The 12,883-nt window shown below is 41.7% G+C and overlaps 1 protein-coding gene across 2 annotated transcripts in view; it reads right to left on the bottom strand.

The window, feature by feature from the left end:
• Positions 1 to 175: 175 nt before the first annotated feature.
• SHTN1 (shootin 1) overlaps positions 176 to 12,883 on the bottom strand; it is a 66,300-nt gene continuing 53,592 nt past the window's right edge. The window contains exons 15-17 of one of the 2 annotated variants that reach the window (XM_075155140.1): positions 11,569 to 11,689; positions 10,465 to 10,648; positions 176 to 2,126 (exon numbers count right to left, since the gene is read on the bottom strand). In XM_075155140.1, coding sequence (XP_075011241.1) covers positions 1,916 to 2,126; positions 10,465 to 10,648; positions 11,569 to 11,689 — 516 coding nt within the window. In that variant the 3' untranslated portion in view covers positions 176 to 1,915. The remainder of the gene's footprint in view (positions 2,127 to 10,464; positions 10,649 to 11,568; positions 11,690 to 12,883) is intronic. The other variant, XM_075155141.1, reaches the window with a different exon arrangement.

The following is a 12,883-nucleotide window of genomic DNA, read 5'->3' on the forward strand; positions in this document are numbered from 1 at the left end:
GCACCCTCAATGCTGCTCTTAGATCTAGCCTACAAGGGAAATTTTGCTCCGGTTGTAGCTAGCTATCAATACAAGTGCACTGCAAACCCCAAATGTAGGGCACAAAGCCGTAACTGGCATCACTAGGACGCTTGCTTCAGTCGGAGGCAGGGAATAACCAGTCAATTTCACAAGGTCTGGGAAACTTGTCAGGAGTCTTTTTAATAAGCAACAGTGAAAAGATAAATAAATAATTTATGTCCTAGGTAACAAACAGTTTAAGTAAAAGAAATACGTCTTAAAAAACTTCTGGGTTTTGTATCATTCGAAAATTTGAACATATACAGCAGCAATAATTTGAGAAAAAATACATATATAAAATGTTGCATTTTAAATTCAGTGTAACAGATACCTAAGTGAAAAATTAACCATCAGAACCAACCGCCCCCCAGAAATGAAGATATCAATGAGCGACAAATTTCCCCAAGTTTAGGAATTATATGTAGTTCAGTAATTCGATCAAGTCCAAGATTTTCTTAGCAAACATGCAAAAAACACCAAAAAAGATGTGAAACTACCACACTCGTTACTATCATTTTATTTTTAGGAAAAGCACCGGACAGTTGCATGCAGAGCCAAGCCAACAAACTCAGAACATTCATCCTTCAATACTATCGCTGTTTCAAATCATTAAATAAAAAATAATCCAAGTGCATTCAAGTACTTGACCGCCCAATTTCAGTTATGCCGATCTTTAGGTAAATCCCTGATTTACATTTGTTCGTTCATCATAAAAGAATGAGATACTGTGTTGAATTTAAAAAGAGACTACAACGGAATGTGAATTGGCAGCGGAGCAAATCAATTATGTACCTATCTCCCTGTCTTCATAGGAAGTAAGGGCTGAGGGACACTGGGATTTGTGTCATCAGACATCTGAAGTGTTACCTAATAAAGAAATTAATGCCACCAGTGTGTACCAGGTTCAAAGCAAAGCCTCTTTTGTTAGTGCTGCGAGGTTTCAGCTGGGAGTTCTCAAATTGTTGATTCCAAACAACGTGCAATCCTAGAACGACTGAATCCCACGTGTACTCCACGCTCAGGGGAGCCTAGGAGAACTTACTTTTCGCAGCAGCAAATACAGGCTGCAGTTGCAGCAGTTCCAAACTTCGCTGTGTAACACTGAAACGAGAACTAGGAGGTAAGGCCTCCTTTGGAAAGCTTTTCGTCCAAATGAGAGCACCAATCTCAACCCACAAACTTCTGACTTTGGCTAACGTTAACAAAAGTCTTGGTGCCAAAACGACATGCTGCACTGCCTCTGCTTTTCAGTCTTTGGGCTAGCTGTCCACTGGGGAATCTGAAACAGAAGTGTTACGCTTGTGCTTTTAATTTCCTCAAAAGAGCGTGTGTGGAGACAGCAGTAAGGAGATTTACAAGATCTTGGTTTAAGTAGATATCGGAATATTTTTAAAGCAATGTGTCTAAAACCCTATTTTTTAATTATTAGTAATACCCCCCATACTAAAGCTGGTGTGTGTGTAATCACCTTCATAGGGTCTAACCCAACCCTGACCAGTTCAAGAGGGATGCAAGGGGCTTCTGGCAAGCTTTAGAATGGACCTTTAACAAGGTATCTTCTCAACAAAAGAATAATTAAAAAAGCCTTTTCAAATACAGTTTTAAAGAAAAGGTAACTGACACTATCTAAGAAACTATTAACCATACCTGCAAAATTAAAATGGGAACGGGATTTTGAGTGATACATAGTTACTTAACACTTTAATGCATGTAACAGAACTGCATACAAAAGACCATTTCAACCTATGTTATTGAAAACGGTTCGGAGTACAGACCATAGCCCCTAGAAACACACCTAAGCAATTTACGTGTCCAGATGATGATTCCCCAAAGTTACACCCTTTCAGAATAACAATTAACAGTTAGAACTGTCTGTTTCTTTTCTTTTCTCAGCATTAGTTTCTTTATGCAGCGGCTTGCTTTTTTCCTCTTTCATTTTGTTCTGATTCAGCGTGTTTTCAGACATCTGATCCCCGTTGGTGGAACCAGGATCTAAAACTACAATGGATTCTGTCTCTTTTTCACTGCTAGAAGCTTTTCTTGTGAATTCGGTATGACTAGTTGATCTAAAGGAAAAAGAATAAATATTTGAATACAGATAACAGTTCACATATTTAGGAGAAAGAATATAAATATACAGAAAAGCATTTCTATTATTAGTAGCACATACGACCAGGACAGATCTACTAAACTAGTAAATAGATTTATAGATTTAACAGCTGTTACATACAGATAGTAGTGCACAAAATGCAACAGTCACATTATCCCTCCTGAATCATTTGTTAAGCTAGCCACGGAAGATATTGAACAGGAAAACCAAACTTAGGAAGCACTGAAAAAATCCTTAGACTAGAAAAGAATCAGTTTAAAGCCTCGAGAATTTATTTTCTCTCTGCTCATCTCGGAGCTGGATTTAGGTTCCCCATATCCAACAGGGCAGTTGCACCCAGAGAAAACGCCACCAGTTCCTGCAGCCTGTGGGCTAACGGTCCTGCAGCCTGAGGGGGGGACATGGCTGCTTCTCCACACCCGCATCCCAGAGCGGCTCGCGCAGGGCTGTCGCTGTACTACGCTCTGCCGTATGACAGGGAGGTCGAGGCAGCGTAACCAGATTTTCCGCTGCGGCTCGGCACCAACAGGCTGCTGGCGGTCTCACTGGGAGCGAGTGCAAACGATTTCTGAACATTCACCTCCTGGGTTTGCTGAAATACAGAGGGCGTTAGACCTACATTCTGCACTGCAGAAATGGGGTTACGGCTTGATTGCTTGCAGCGCAGGGATTCTTGCAGATGAAAAGCCCTCCGCGCGGGGAGAGAGGAAGGAAAGGTCAGAGACACCAGGGTTATTTGTCGAGGCTGGCATCGTGCTATAAACACTAAAAGCACTTGTCTATATTCAGCAGCTTTGTACTAGCGTCGAAAACGCGCAGGCAAATCCTTAGGTTAGCTAGGATGCGCCAGCAGAGAACAAGGCGAACGCCGGGAAAGCAGGGCCTGATCAAGGCGCAGATGGGGGTGCTTCCTACGCCACCCCAGCGCTGCCGCACGGGCAGGCAGGCAGCTGGCGAGCGTGGGCTTACACCTCCACCGTGCTTCCAGGGCCCGCTGGCCCCGCGCGCCTGAGGGCAGGTAACCAGGCGCGCCCAGGGAGCGCAGTCCCACCTTTGGGCAGGGCCTTACACCACGGTATGAGCGCCGTACAGATGTCCACACCGATACAGCTACAACCACCAAACCAGAGAGGTGCAAAAATCCTGAGTGCAGGAAGGTCCTACGTGCACCAGTGGGCGTGCGGCTGCGCTCTCCCGGGAAGCCTAACGGTAGAGCTGCTGAATGCAACTGCATTTACTAGCCCAGAGCCTTTTTCTTTCCTTTTCTTTTCTTTTTCTTTTAATTTTTCATGCTTACTTATAAGGAATGGCCTTCCATACTGCTAAGATAACACCCTTGAAAGGAAAAAGTAGAATCAACTGGAGGCTAGAGAAAGAAATTCAGCTACTGGATCCATCTGCTATGAACTGCCCTTTATTGTGACAGTCTTTGTCCTAGAGAAAATGACAAAGAAAAAAGAGGTCACCCCACGCAACAATTAGAGCACGGGGCGGAGAATGTACTGGCTCCCACCTGACGGGGAGAGAGCAAATGTACAGGTTAAAAACAAATAAATAATCACAGAAACAACAGTTGTTGCATTTTCCATCTCAGAAAGAATTTACTCGGCTTGCTGCTGAAGCACTGGATATAGCGAATGAAATTCCATGTTCAAGCTTTAATTGTCTCTAACATTAGAACTTCGGTGTAAGTTAATTAATGCAGAAATTGGTGCTAATAGAGACAGTTTCTGACTCATTTGATTATCATCAGAAGCTAGTGATTTCATAAGGAAAATAATGCTTATTTTATGCAGAAGTTGCCAGTCATTCCAGAAAATACAAGGTGGGGTATTTTGAATGTTACAGCAAATTAAACTTTTTAAAGCAGCGTAACCAGAAGAGGGTTATTTTAAAAAGTGCTACCTCTGAAAAGCTGATTGCCCAACACTATAAAAATGGTCAAAGCCATAAATGCCAAGTTCATTTTTATTTCACTTTGGAGGTAACTATCTTTCAAATCCCAACAGCTGGACTATTTAATACAATCTGGTGAATCAAAGTATAATTCTTCACTGGGCTCACAGTGGGGAGTCTGCATTAGTGTATGGCAGCATTCCAACAACTGATGCACAGCCAAATGCTCTGAAGTCTGTTTCATTTATAACAAAAATGGATAAAACGACAATCATATTTACCACCTTCAAAGGACAGAAAAATGAAAGATGTCGATATAAAGTAGTTTAATGGAGAAAACCAGTGATTAAATCAGCGTTTCAAGCATAAAAATAAGAATTACTCTTCAGACTTCGTTGTACTAGCGTTCCCTTCTTCAAATCCTTTACACTGCTGCAGCACGAGCCTGACAGTGCTGCTGTTACAGCTGAGGTATTGTTAAAAATTATTAACCCTGTTTATCAGGTATTCATAGCTCATTTTCAATAGTTTGTCAAGAGCAGAATGCAGGCATAATAAAGTTTCAGTGCAAGAATGAGCATAATTTTGGTGCTCCCTTTCAAAAACCAGTTTTTACTGCTACAAATAAAGCTGGGAAAAGCAATTAGTACAGATACAGTTAGCCACAGTTTTGAACAATTACGAATTTGTCCAGCCAAGGTATTTGCATTTAGTTCTATGCAAAGCTCATTAAGATTGTTAATGGTGTTATCAGTATTCTTGTTATTTGTCCAACTATGTATGTAAGCCAGAAATTGAGAACCTAGTTCTGTTGTACTCATTCATACATAATTGTTCATAAGTCTGCATATATTTTTATGACTAAACACATAAAATCCGTACTTTGAAATCCAGATTTAGCTGATAAATGCATTTTAGATTGATTGTATGGGATATGCAAAGTCCCATGCAGTACTGAGGAATGCTTGTGATATAGGAGTATCAAAAGCAATATATTCCATTTATATAACTACAGAAGCTACAGAAGATGTAAAAATAAAGAGTTACGCCTGACGGGCCGTCTGTGAACTAGTACTGCGGTGCCCTTTGTAAATAATTTAAGTAGGAGTACAAAAGGACAAACTAAGGATCGGATTGTCAACTGAGACTTGCATTTTCTTTGTTTCCTCTGGTTAATATTATAACCGTGGTATTATTTAACCTTGCTCAGTGCTCTATTCATGAAATCATTGTAATATGTTTCCATTAGAAACCAGAATTTTATGTAAATATCATGGAAAATTTTATTGGATGAAGTCCCATCCGATTTCCTAACAATATGTAAAAGCAGAAGGTAAAGGAAACCATTCAAGGAAAACGCTGTAGGAAAATCCATGTTTTTTACAGCACATTTAGAAAATATTGGCAAAAATCTACTCCAGCGAAGACTGGTTTTGCAAGTACATAGTATAAGCATGGGAGACTCCGTGTAGATACTCTGCCTGGAATCTGAGCTGGTATGAATGAAGTCATTTCTGCTACAAAAGCCGACAATAACACGGCATCAAATCAGTATACTTTGTCTTTCAGTGAGCTCCCTCATCTAGGACGCTGAAATAGCTGTCGCCTCTCTTCAAAGCAAAATTGCTTTCAAAACCAAAAAACTCCACCGGTGCTATTCCTTACTCCCCAAAAGATGAGATTTGAAGCATTAAGCTAATTTGACCATTGCTCACCACCAGTTGCTTCTTTATAACACTTAAAAACCATGCCTGCATGTCACGCTTGCTATTTGCCCAACTACCGCCCACCCTGACCCCAGCATTCCCATTTTCCTACAAAATCCCCACAACTGAGGACAAACATCACTCGTGCGACAAAGCTCATACTGCAATCACTATGTCCTTTCCAAACCACCACACTCGGAGGATTTGCCAAATAACAGCAGCTCAGCTGTGCTGCCTCTGACCCGGACTAACCCGCCCATGGCGTCGGCCGGTACAGGAGAGCGGGTCTCAGCGCGGCAAGTGCCACTGTGCTCCGTCTGTTGCCTGCCAGACCACAAGAGGCGAGTCAATTTTATCCTCAGTCAAAAAGTTTTACTGAGAATAAAAGCAAAACCACAGATGTGTTTATTAAATATTTCAGAATTCTTAACAGGGCAGGGGAATACAACAGAGAGGACCAAAAGCAAATACCGAACAATAGTAAAAAATACACCAATTCCAAGTCTTGAAAGTCTTCACTGAACAAAAATTCCATCACACAAAAGAAAATTACAGGGTATACAAACAGTGATGCTAGTGAATTAGTCTGCTGGTTCCGTCCTCTGATAGTACCAGTACTATCCGTACACCAGACATCTGTGAAGAAGATCCTTCTCCAGGATCTTCTCTCAAGGACCCCATGCAAGAGACCTTCTCCATTTCAGGAATGCCCCTGCTAAATCTAGCTGAGTAGAAAGGTGGTCAACATAGCAGCAAGCAGAACGGAACTGCAGACAATCTTTCGTATGGAAATTGTTCCCTTTTTTAGGTGCTTTTTTGAAAATGCTCAAAAAGATTGGCACATTCATTTAAATGAAGAATCTTGGAGAGCTTCTACCTGCACTGAGAAAGCGCACAAAGTACAGTCTAAGAAAAATCTGTGACAGTTAAAATTGAGAAGACCTCAAACTTCCAGAACATCCCATTGTTTTCTTCATTTGTTGTTCAAACTAAATTGCCCATGTTCAAGCTGCACTGGAAAACCTTTGCAGTTCTGTCTAGCTGAGGCTGAGCTGCTTCCCGCAGAGCTGGTAGATGATTCAGGAGTACTAAGATTACAGCCAGGAGAAGGAGGACAAATCCTTTAATTGTATAAAATCATCAGATTAAGACTAACCCTCTCTGTGGTTCACTCTCTTAGCGGAGAACTCTGCTGCCCAGAAACAAAATGTTTACAAAGTGCTGGAAAAAAAATCCCCCCAAACCCAGGGGCAGCGCCAGACACACCTTTCCCTTCTGTGTCTAGGCACTGCAGGGAGTCGCGGGAACTCTCTTTGCTCCCAAGGGAACTAAATTGTCACCTATTCTCTTCTAAGCAATTGTCACAGAATTACACTCACACTGGGTTAAACATCTGGGAAGAGATTTGCAGAGGAAGTTACCTGAATACAGAGGTAAGGCCTCAATTTCTCTATAGGATGCACATTATTGATGTCTTCCCCCCCAGCACCACCTCAGCGAAACATCACACATTCCAAACCATCTGCTCAATGGCTTCAGACCCTTCTAACAATCTCCTGCACTGAAATGACACCTCGCCTAGTGGTTCGAAACCCAAATTTTTCTTCTGCATTAATTCCTTTGACCTATCATCACTTAGTTTGATGACAGGGAAATTTCAGAATCAACCTGTACTTGCTGATGTTACAGCCCTTTTCCACATCCCTCCTTTGGCAACTCACACGAGTGGCCCAGCTGATTCAGCTGGCGGCCAGTGCTTTGGTAACACCTAACCAGAGGAGGAACCACGCTATGAGTCCGACTTCAACCAAAGACTGAAATTCCTTGCCCGTGCGTGTCTAGGTTAGATTGTCACTGACTTGGGGGCGGGGAGGATCCAGGATTTTACTCAAAGAGCTGACTTCTGTCACAGACACATTTTCAAAACTGGGTCTTTTTCAAAGGCCTGACCTTCTTTCTCCATGAGAGCAGGAGTGCTCAACTGTTCCTCAACATGAATAAAGAATGATGAATAGGGCTGTTCGCATTTAAATGTCTGTAAGCATTCCCTCCTCCTTCAGATTACAAACCTTAGGAAATGGATGGTGCAGCAAAGAGAAATATCTCATGCACAACTACTCCCTAGGTTTTCTGTAGGAAACTGGACATTAAAATCTAGGTGAAGAAAAAAGAATAAACACTGCACTGCAAGAGACACCTGGTAATTACAAGACATGCAATCCTCCACTGTGCTATAAAAGGTTTGCGTGGCTGCTGCAAAGAGTTGAAGCAGGTCACACCTTCGTCAGATTTCAAGGAATTGCAAATGATGAGACAGCTGCATCCTTTTATCTCGGGTATGAATAAGGAGAAGAAGAGCCACAATAAATCTTTTGTATGCCTTTGTCATTTAGGGTACCTGGTCAAAGCAGCGTACTGTTTGTTTAGTTAACCCGGTCTACTTTAGGAAATAGTGTGGTGCAACAGGAGTGGACGCGTAGAGGGAACCAGCCTGTCCTTCAGACCGGTGTCCTCATCCCACACATTTCAGGGGGGTTATTCACTGAACGAGCTCTCCCCCGGGGCCAGCTGTTTAAGGCTGGATCACGTCTTCTGGTTTAGTTTCACCCATCCAAGGAATCCAGAGATTCGGTTTCTGCACTAAGACCACTCCAGGATACAAATCAAAGCATAGCAAATGGGGACAACAGATTTGCTTCAGAATGGGACAAAGAGATTTGCTTCAGAAGTGCTCTGCTGATCCCAACTAAACGGCTAGTACAGCTGTACCCAGGGAAGCCCAGAAAACTGCCTAATTACAGAGCCAACTTGTCAGGCATGTTAGACAAATGAACTTCCTTCTGATGGCTTCTTCAAATGAGCCCTGTTTCAGAACAGTGCTTACACACCTTGGAGCCTGGAGGCTGCTTCGACTAACCTTTGCTGCAAACAGCACCCGGGAGAAAAAAGAAAATAAGTGCACTTCAACGTGGTACGAAGCACCTAGGCTATTTCTGCTCCTCCCTGCCAGCCCAGCGGCAGAAGAGTATGAGAGCCCCAGCACCTTCTCTCTCGCTGGAAAACCATCCTCAACGATGAGCCTTTCCAATTAAGCAGGTTTACACCAGTGACTCGGTGCAAAGAAGCCCTGCAGCGCTAAGGAATCTGGCCCACTACATTTGTTTTAATGCTTTAAACAGATACATTAAAGTGAAATGCGTCTTTTAGGATGTCACTGAATAGGCAAGCTGAGAAATAAATTGAGCTTCACATATGCTTTTATAACACATAACAACTGTGACTGTCAACACAAGATCCTTTTCACTGTCAATTCACCACGCATTCTGCGAGACCTTGGGGCCTGCAATTATTTCATTTCCTTACTTGTAAATGCAATTTCCACTTACTTTGGTGGAATAAAGGTAGACAAAAGGTGGTAGGAGTTGCTGTATTTTCTGATTAAGGTTATCTGTTCAAAATTGTAAAAATCCACAAACTACAAACACAGTATTTTTCAGGAACAACCTCACCTTTATGTCTGAGTAGCAGTTCAAGAAAATGCAATGGCATCATTCGTGTCAAATTAGCTGTTGAACAAATCTTCATCTTTCTGATTAAATTAAAATGAAGATTATCTTTCTTCTAAGGATACTTAAATGAAATAAAAGGGGAAAATATGTATGATTGGAAAAGGCATTCTGCTTTTAAAACTCGGTGCGAATTAAATAAAACTGTAGAGCACAAAAGGAAATTGGGCTCTTTATCCATTCAAAAATAAATTACAAAAGTACCTGTAGGAGAGTGAAGTAAGTATCAGTTCATAAAAATAGATGCGAACTGAATTTCCAGCTCATTTGTCGTGACTTACTCCTTTGAACCAAGCAATGAAGACTTGCTAGAATTGGTACTGCTGGTATTTTTTTAACTGATAGAGCAGGAAATCAGAGGTTTAATTAGCCATGATTACAATATTCTCCTGATCTGATTTGTCTCATCTATTTCCTTTTCTTGAAGTGACAAACTGACAAACGACCTGGCAAGGGAACATAAGCAAGTGCACAGCCTAATTTCAAAAAGAGCTTGGTATTGTCATAAAACAAACCAATCCTCCACCAGATCGGTCTGAAATAAATATATCTGAAGCAGGTTTAACTCTTTAATGCTTAACTGGCACCTTGGGTCTTCAATCTGTTGTGACAATCATGTGTGCAAATGCAGCACTAACTGAATTTTTTTTTTTAACAAACATTTAAAAGTAATAGTTAGGACTTGTTTTGGTCCAACAGAAACTGCCCTGCACACCTGCATACAGACCAACATGACTTACATGATTCTATCTTTTAAAATATTGTGCTAGAACTACCTTTTTTTTTTTAAATCAAGAGTTAACTATGTAACTATCATCCCTCTTCTCTTCAGGATATGGAAAAAAACCTCAACCTTGCTATTCCTCGAGAACTCTTGAGTTCTTTTTTTGGCAGAGAGATGAACTTTTTTTTGAAGAATGTTCACAGATTTTACAAGAAAAGAACTTTATTACAGAGAATTCCATTTCTACCTCCACATGAGACTGCAAATTATTTGAGGAGTCAGTGGTAAACAGCTGCAGACTGTTTGGTTAACTATCCTGTTAACCAAAATTGGTATTAAATCACTTTCAAAACTAAATGAATCTAGTACTAAAATATATCTAGAAATCCATATTCTACTTACTGTAATGTAGGTTTGGAGTCTGTGACACCCTTAAGCTGGTTAGAGACAGGACCCGAGTCAGGTACTTTGGAACTGAATTCTGGCTCCAGGTCTTTCTTGTTCAACGCTGTTTGCGCGGCACTGGCTCCCGAACCTAGCACAGGCAGAGATTTTGATTCTGATGTGGCCAAGATTCCAGTGGGACCTAAAACCCAAACAAAGTTTAATGCTTCTATTATCTGGATTGACTGGTCTAGAAACAACACATAAGCACAGCAGAATTCAAGCTATCTGCAGAAATCAAAATGGAATTTTAACAAACAGTGTCCAGTGCATGGAAAGTATCAAAATACCGTATTTGCAGCTTCTGCTCTCCCCGCCAAGATTAACCCCCTCTTGTACCACAAGCAGGGCTTGCTATATTGACACAGTCGTGCGCTCAGTCCCCTTGCCTTCTGGGATGGAAGTCCTGCTGCCCGCACAGCTCTACCAAGTCACGACTTGCCAGTGCTCTCCCAGCCTGAAGTGCAGCTGGAGCGAGAGCCAGCCCACGGACAAAAAAGCCTGTTCTCATACTAATGAGCAGTCAGTGAACCGTCTACCTAAAGTCCAAGCTAAAACCATACAGTGACATTAAAACCAGCCACATCTGCATCAACTATGGCATGGACTTACGCTTGCACAGACTGTGGTTCTAACCAGGCAGAACATCAACAGTTTCTTACAGATGATGATAGTAAAGCATAGCTTAAAAACTGCAGACCCTTGCTCTGCAGAAGAGGTTAATTCAAAACATGAGTCCCCATTTCTCTGGTTACCATTACTTTCAAGAGTATTTTCACAGTAGGCTCAGGCTATTAACGCCAGTAACGATGTCTAAGCTCCAGGCGGGACAGAGGAACCTGTGTATATATGGCTGTGTGCGCAGAAAATCCTGACAGAGGCATCTCTTGGAGAAAATGGGGGCGAAAAGCGACAGGTGCGATGGGGAAGTGAGCCACTGTAGAAGCAAGCAGAGTTCTCCATAATGGCTGAAATGGCAATGGTCTGGAAGAGAAAGTAGAGCTTCAAGAGTCACTTAATGTAGGGAGAGGAAGAGGGCTACGAAGGAGTCCGGCCACTTACTGCCACTGTCCTGGTCAGTGGTCACTTTCCGGCGTCGCAGAACTCGTTCCAGCTCTGTTTCGCTGCTGTCTGTTTCAAGGGACTTCAAGCTTCGGGAACTAGTGGATTTGTTCAATGTCTCCTACCGCAAGAAACAGGCATGAAAAGCTCTCTAAGGATATATTATGCCTTGCCAAACATCCCATAGGCACAATGTGAGAACCTTTTAAACAGCAGAAAAGCAACTGCAGTTCTAGACCAGCGTGCGAAGCTCTCTCTTTGGTACAACAGAGAGCATCTGGGGCTTGGCTCACCGCTCCTCCCCTTGATTTCCTGATGTAGGGATTAACCATACTTACCTACACCTCAGAGGGTTGGTATCAGGATTAAGAAAGATGCTCTGGATCACTAATGAACAAACTCTGATGTGTGCAGGGAACTGCCAACTTCCTCCATCTTAATATTTAAAGGATCTTAAAAAACTGCTAGAGCGTATCATGCCCATAATTAACCTCTCTTAGCAAAAAGCCGAAGATCCATATTTTACTGCTCCAGCATATTTTATATTTTAGCACGGTCCTCTGTTGGTGCATCCTGGTGTGTACACATATCTGCACAAGTCAGTATGTACTAGCTGCAACTGCAGCATGTTATTATATATAATCTAGCTGATCTGGCATAAACCTGAGCCTATGTCCACATACTTCATGGTTTCTCTTACACACGGGATTAGACCTCAAGTTTAAACGTTTTTTTTATACATACAGAATAGAAATCCATGCTATTACTGCCTTATGCCAAGGTTAGCATTTTGTATCAGCTAAGCTGCAAATCCAGTAGCACTGACCTTAAGGAAATAAAAAAAAGTCTTTGATCGAAGCCTGAAACTTCCCCAAATTGCCCACATTTTAACATGCACAGAGTGTATACTGCATGCATTTCCCAACTGACAAAAGTCAGTTACTAGATCAGCAACTAGTTAACTGTAAAATTTCCCCAAAATGTTTATAATGCAACTGAAAATTTGGGACCCATGTGCTATTTCATTCTCCCTCTGAGTCTTGCCATCTTTAGGAATCCCCAGGAATCCCATTTATTCAGCCTTCCAAAACATGTCGCATAGCACCTATCCAGAGCATAAATAACATATTCTTAACATCTTTTGTTGACAAGCACATAACTTCCGAGCAGAAATAGCGAATGACAGAAAGAAATGGCATTGCAAGTTGGAAAAGCTATACTATTTTCAGATACTAATTCTTCACCCCCGCCCAAAAGTTAAAATATTTTCTTTGGCAACTATTTGAAATTTAACTGAGCAGATACATTATTAATG

Source organism: Calonectris borealis, chromosome 7 (genome assembly GCF_964195595.1).
Source record: "Calonectris borealis chromosome 7, bCalBor7.hap1.2, whole genome shotgun sequence".
NCBI classification, from domain to species: Eukaryota; Metazoa; Chordata; class Aves; order Procellariiformes; family Procellariidae; genus Calonectris; species Calonectris borealis.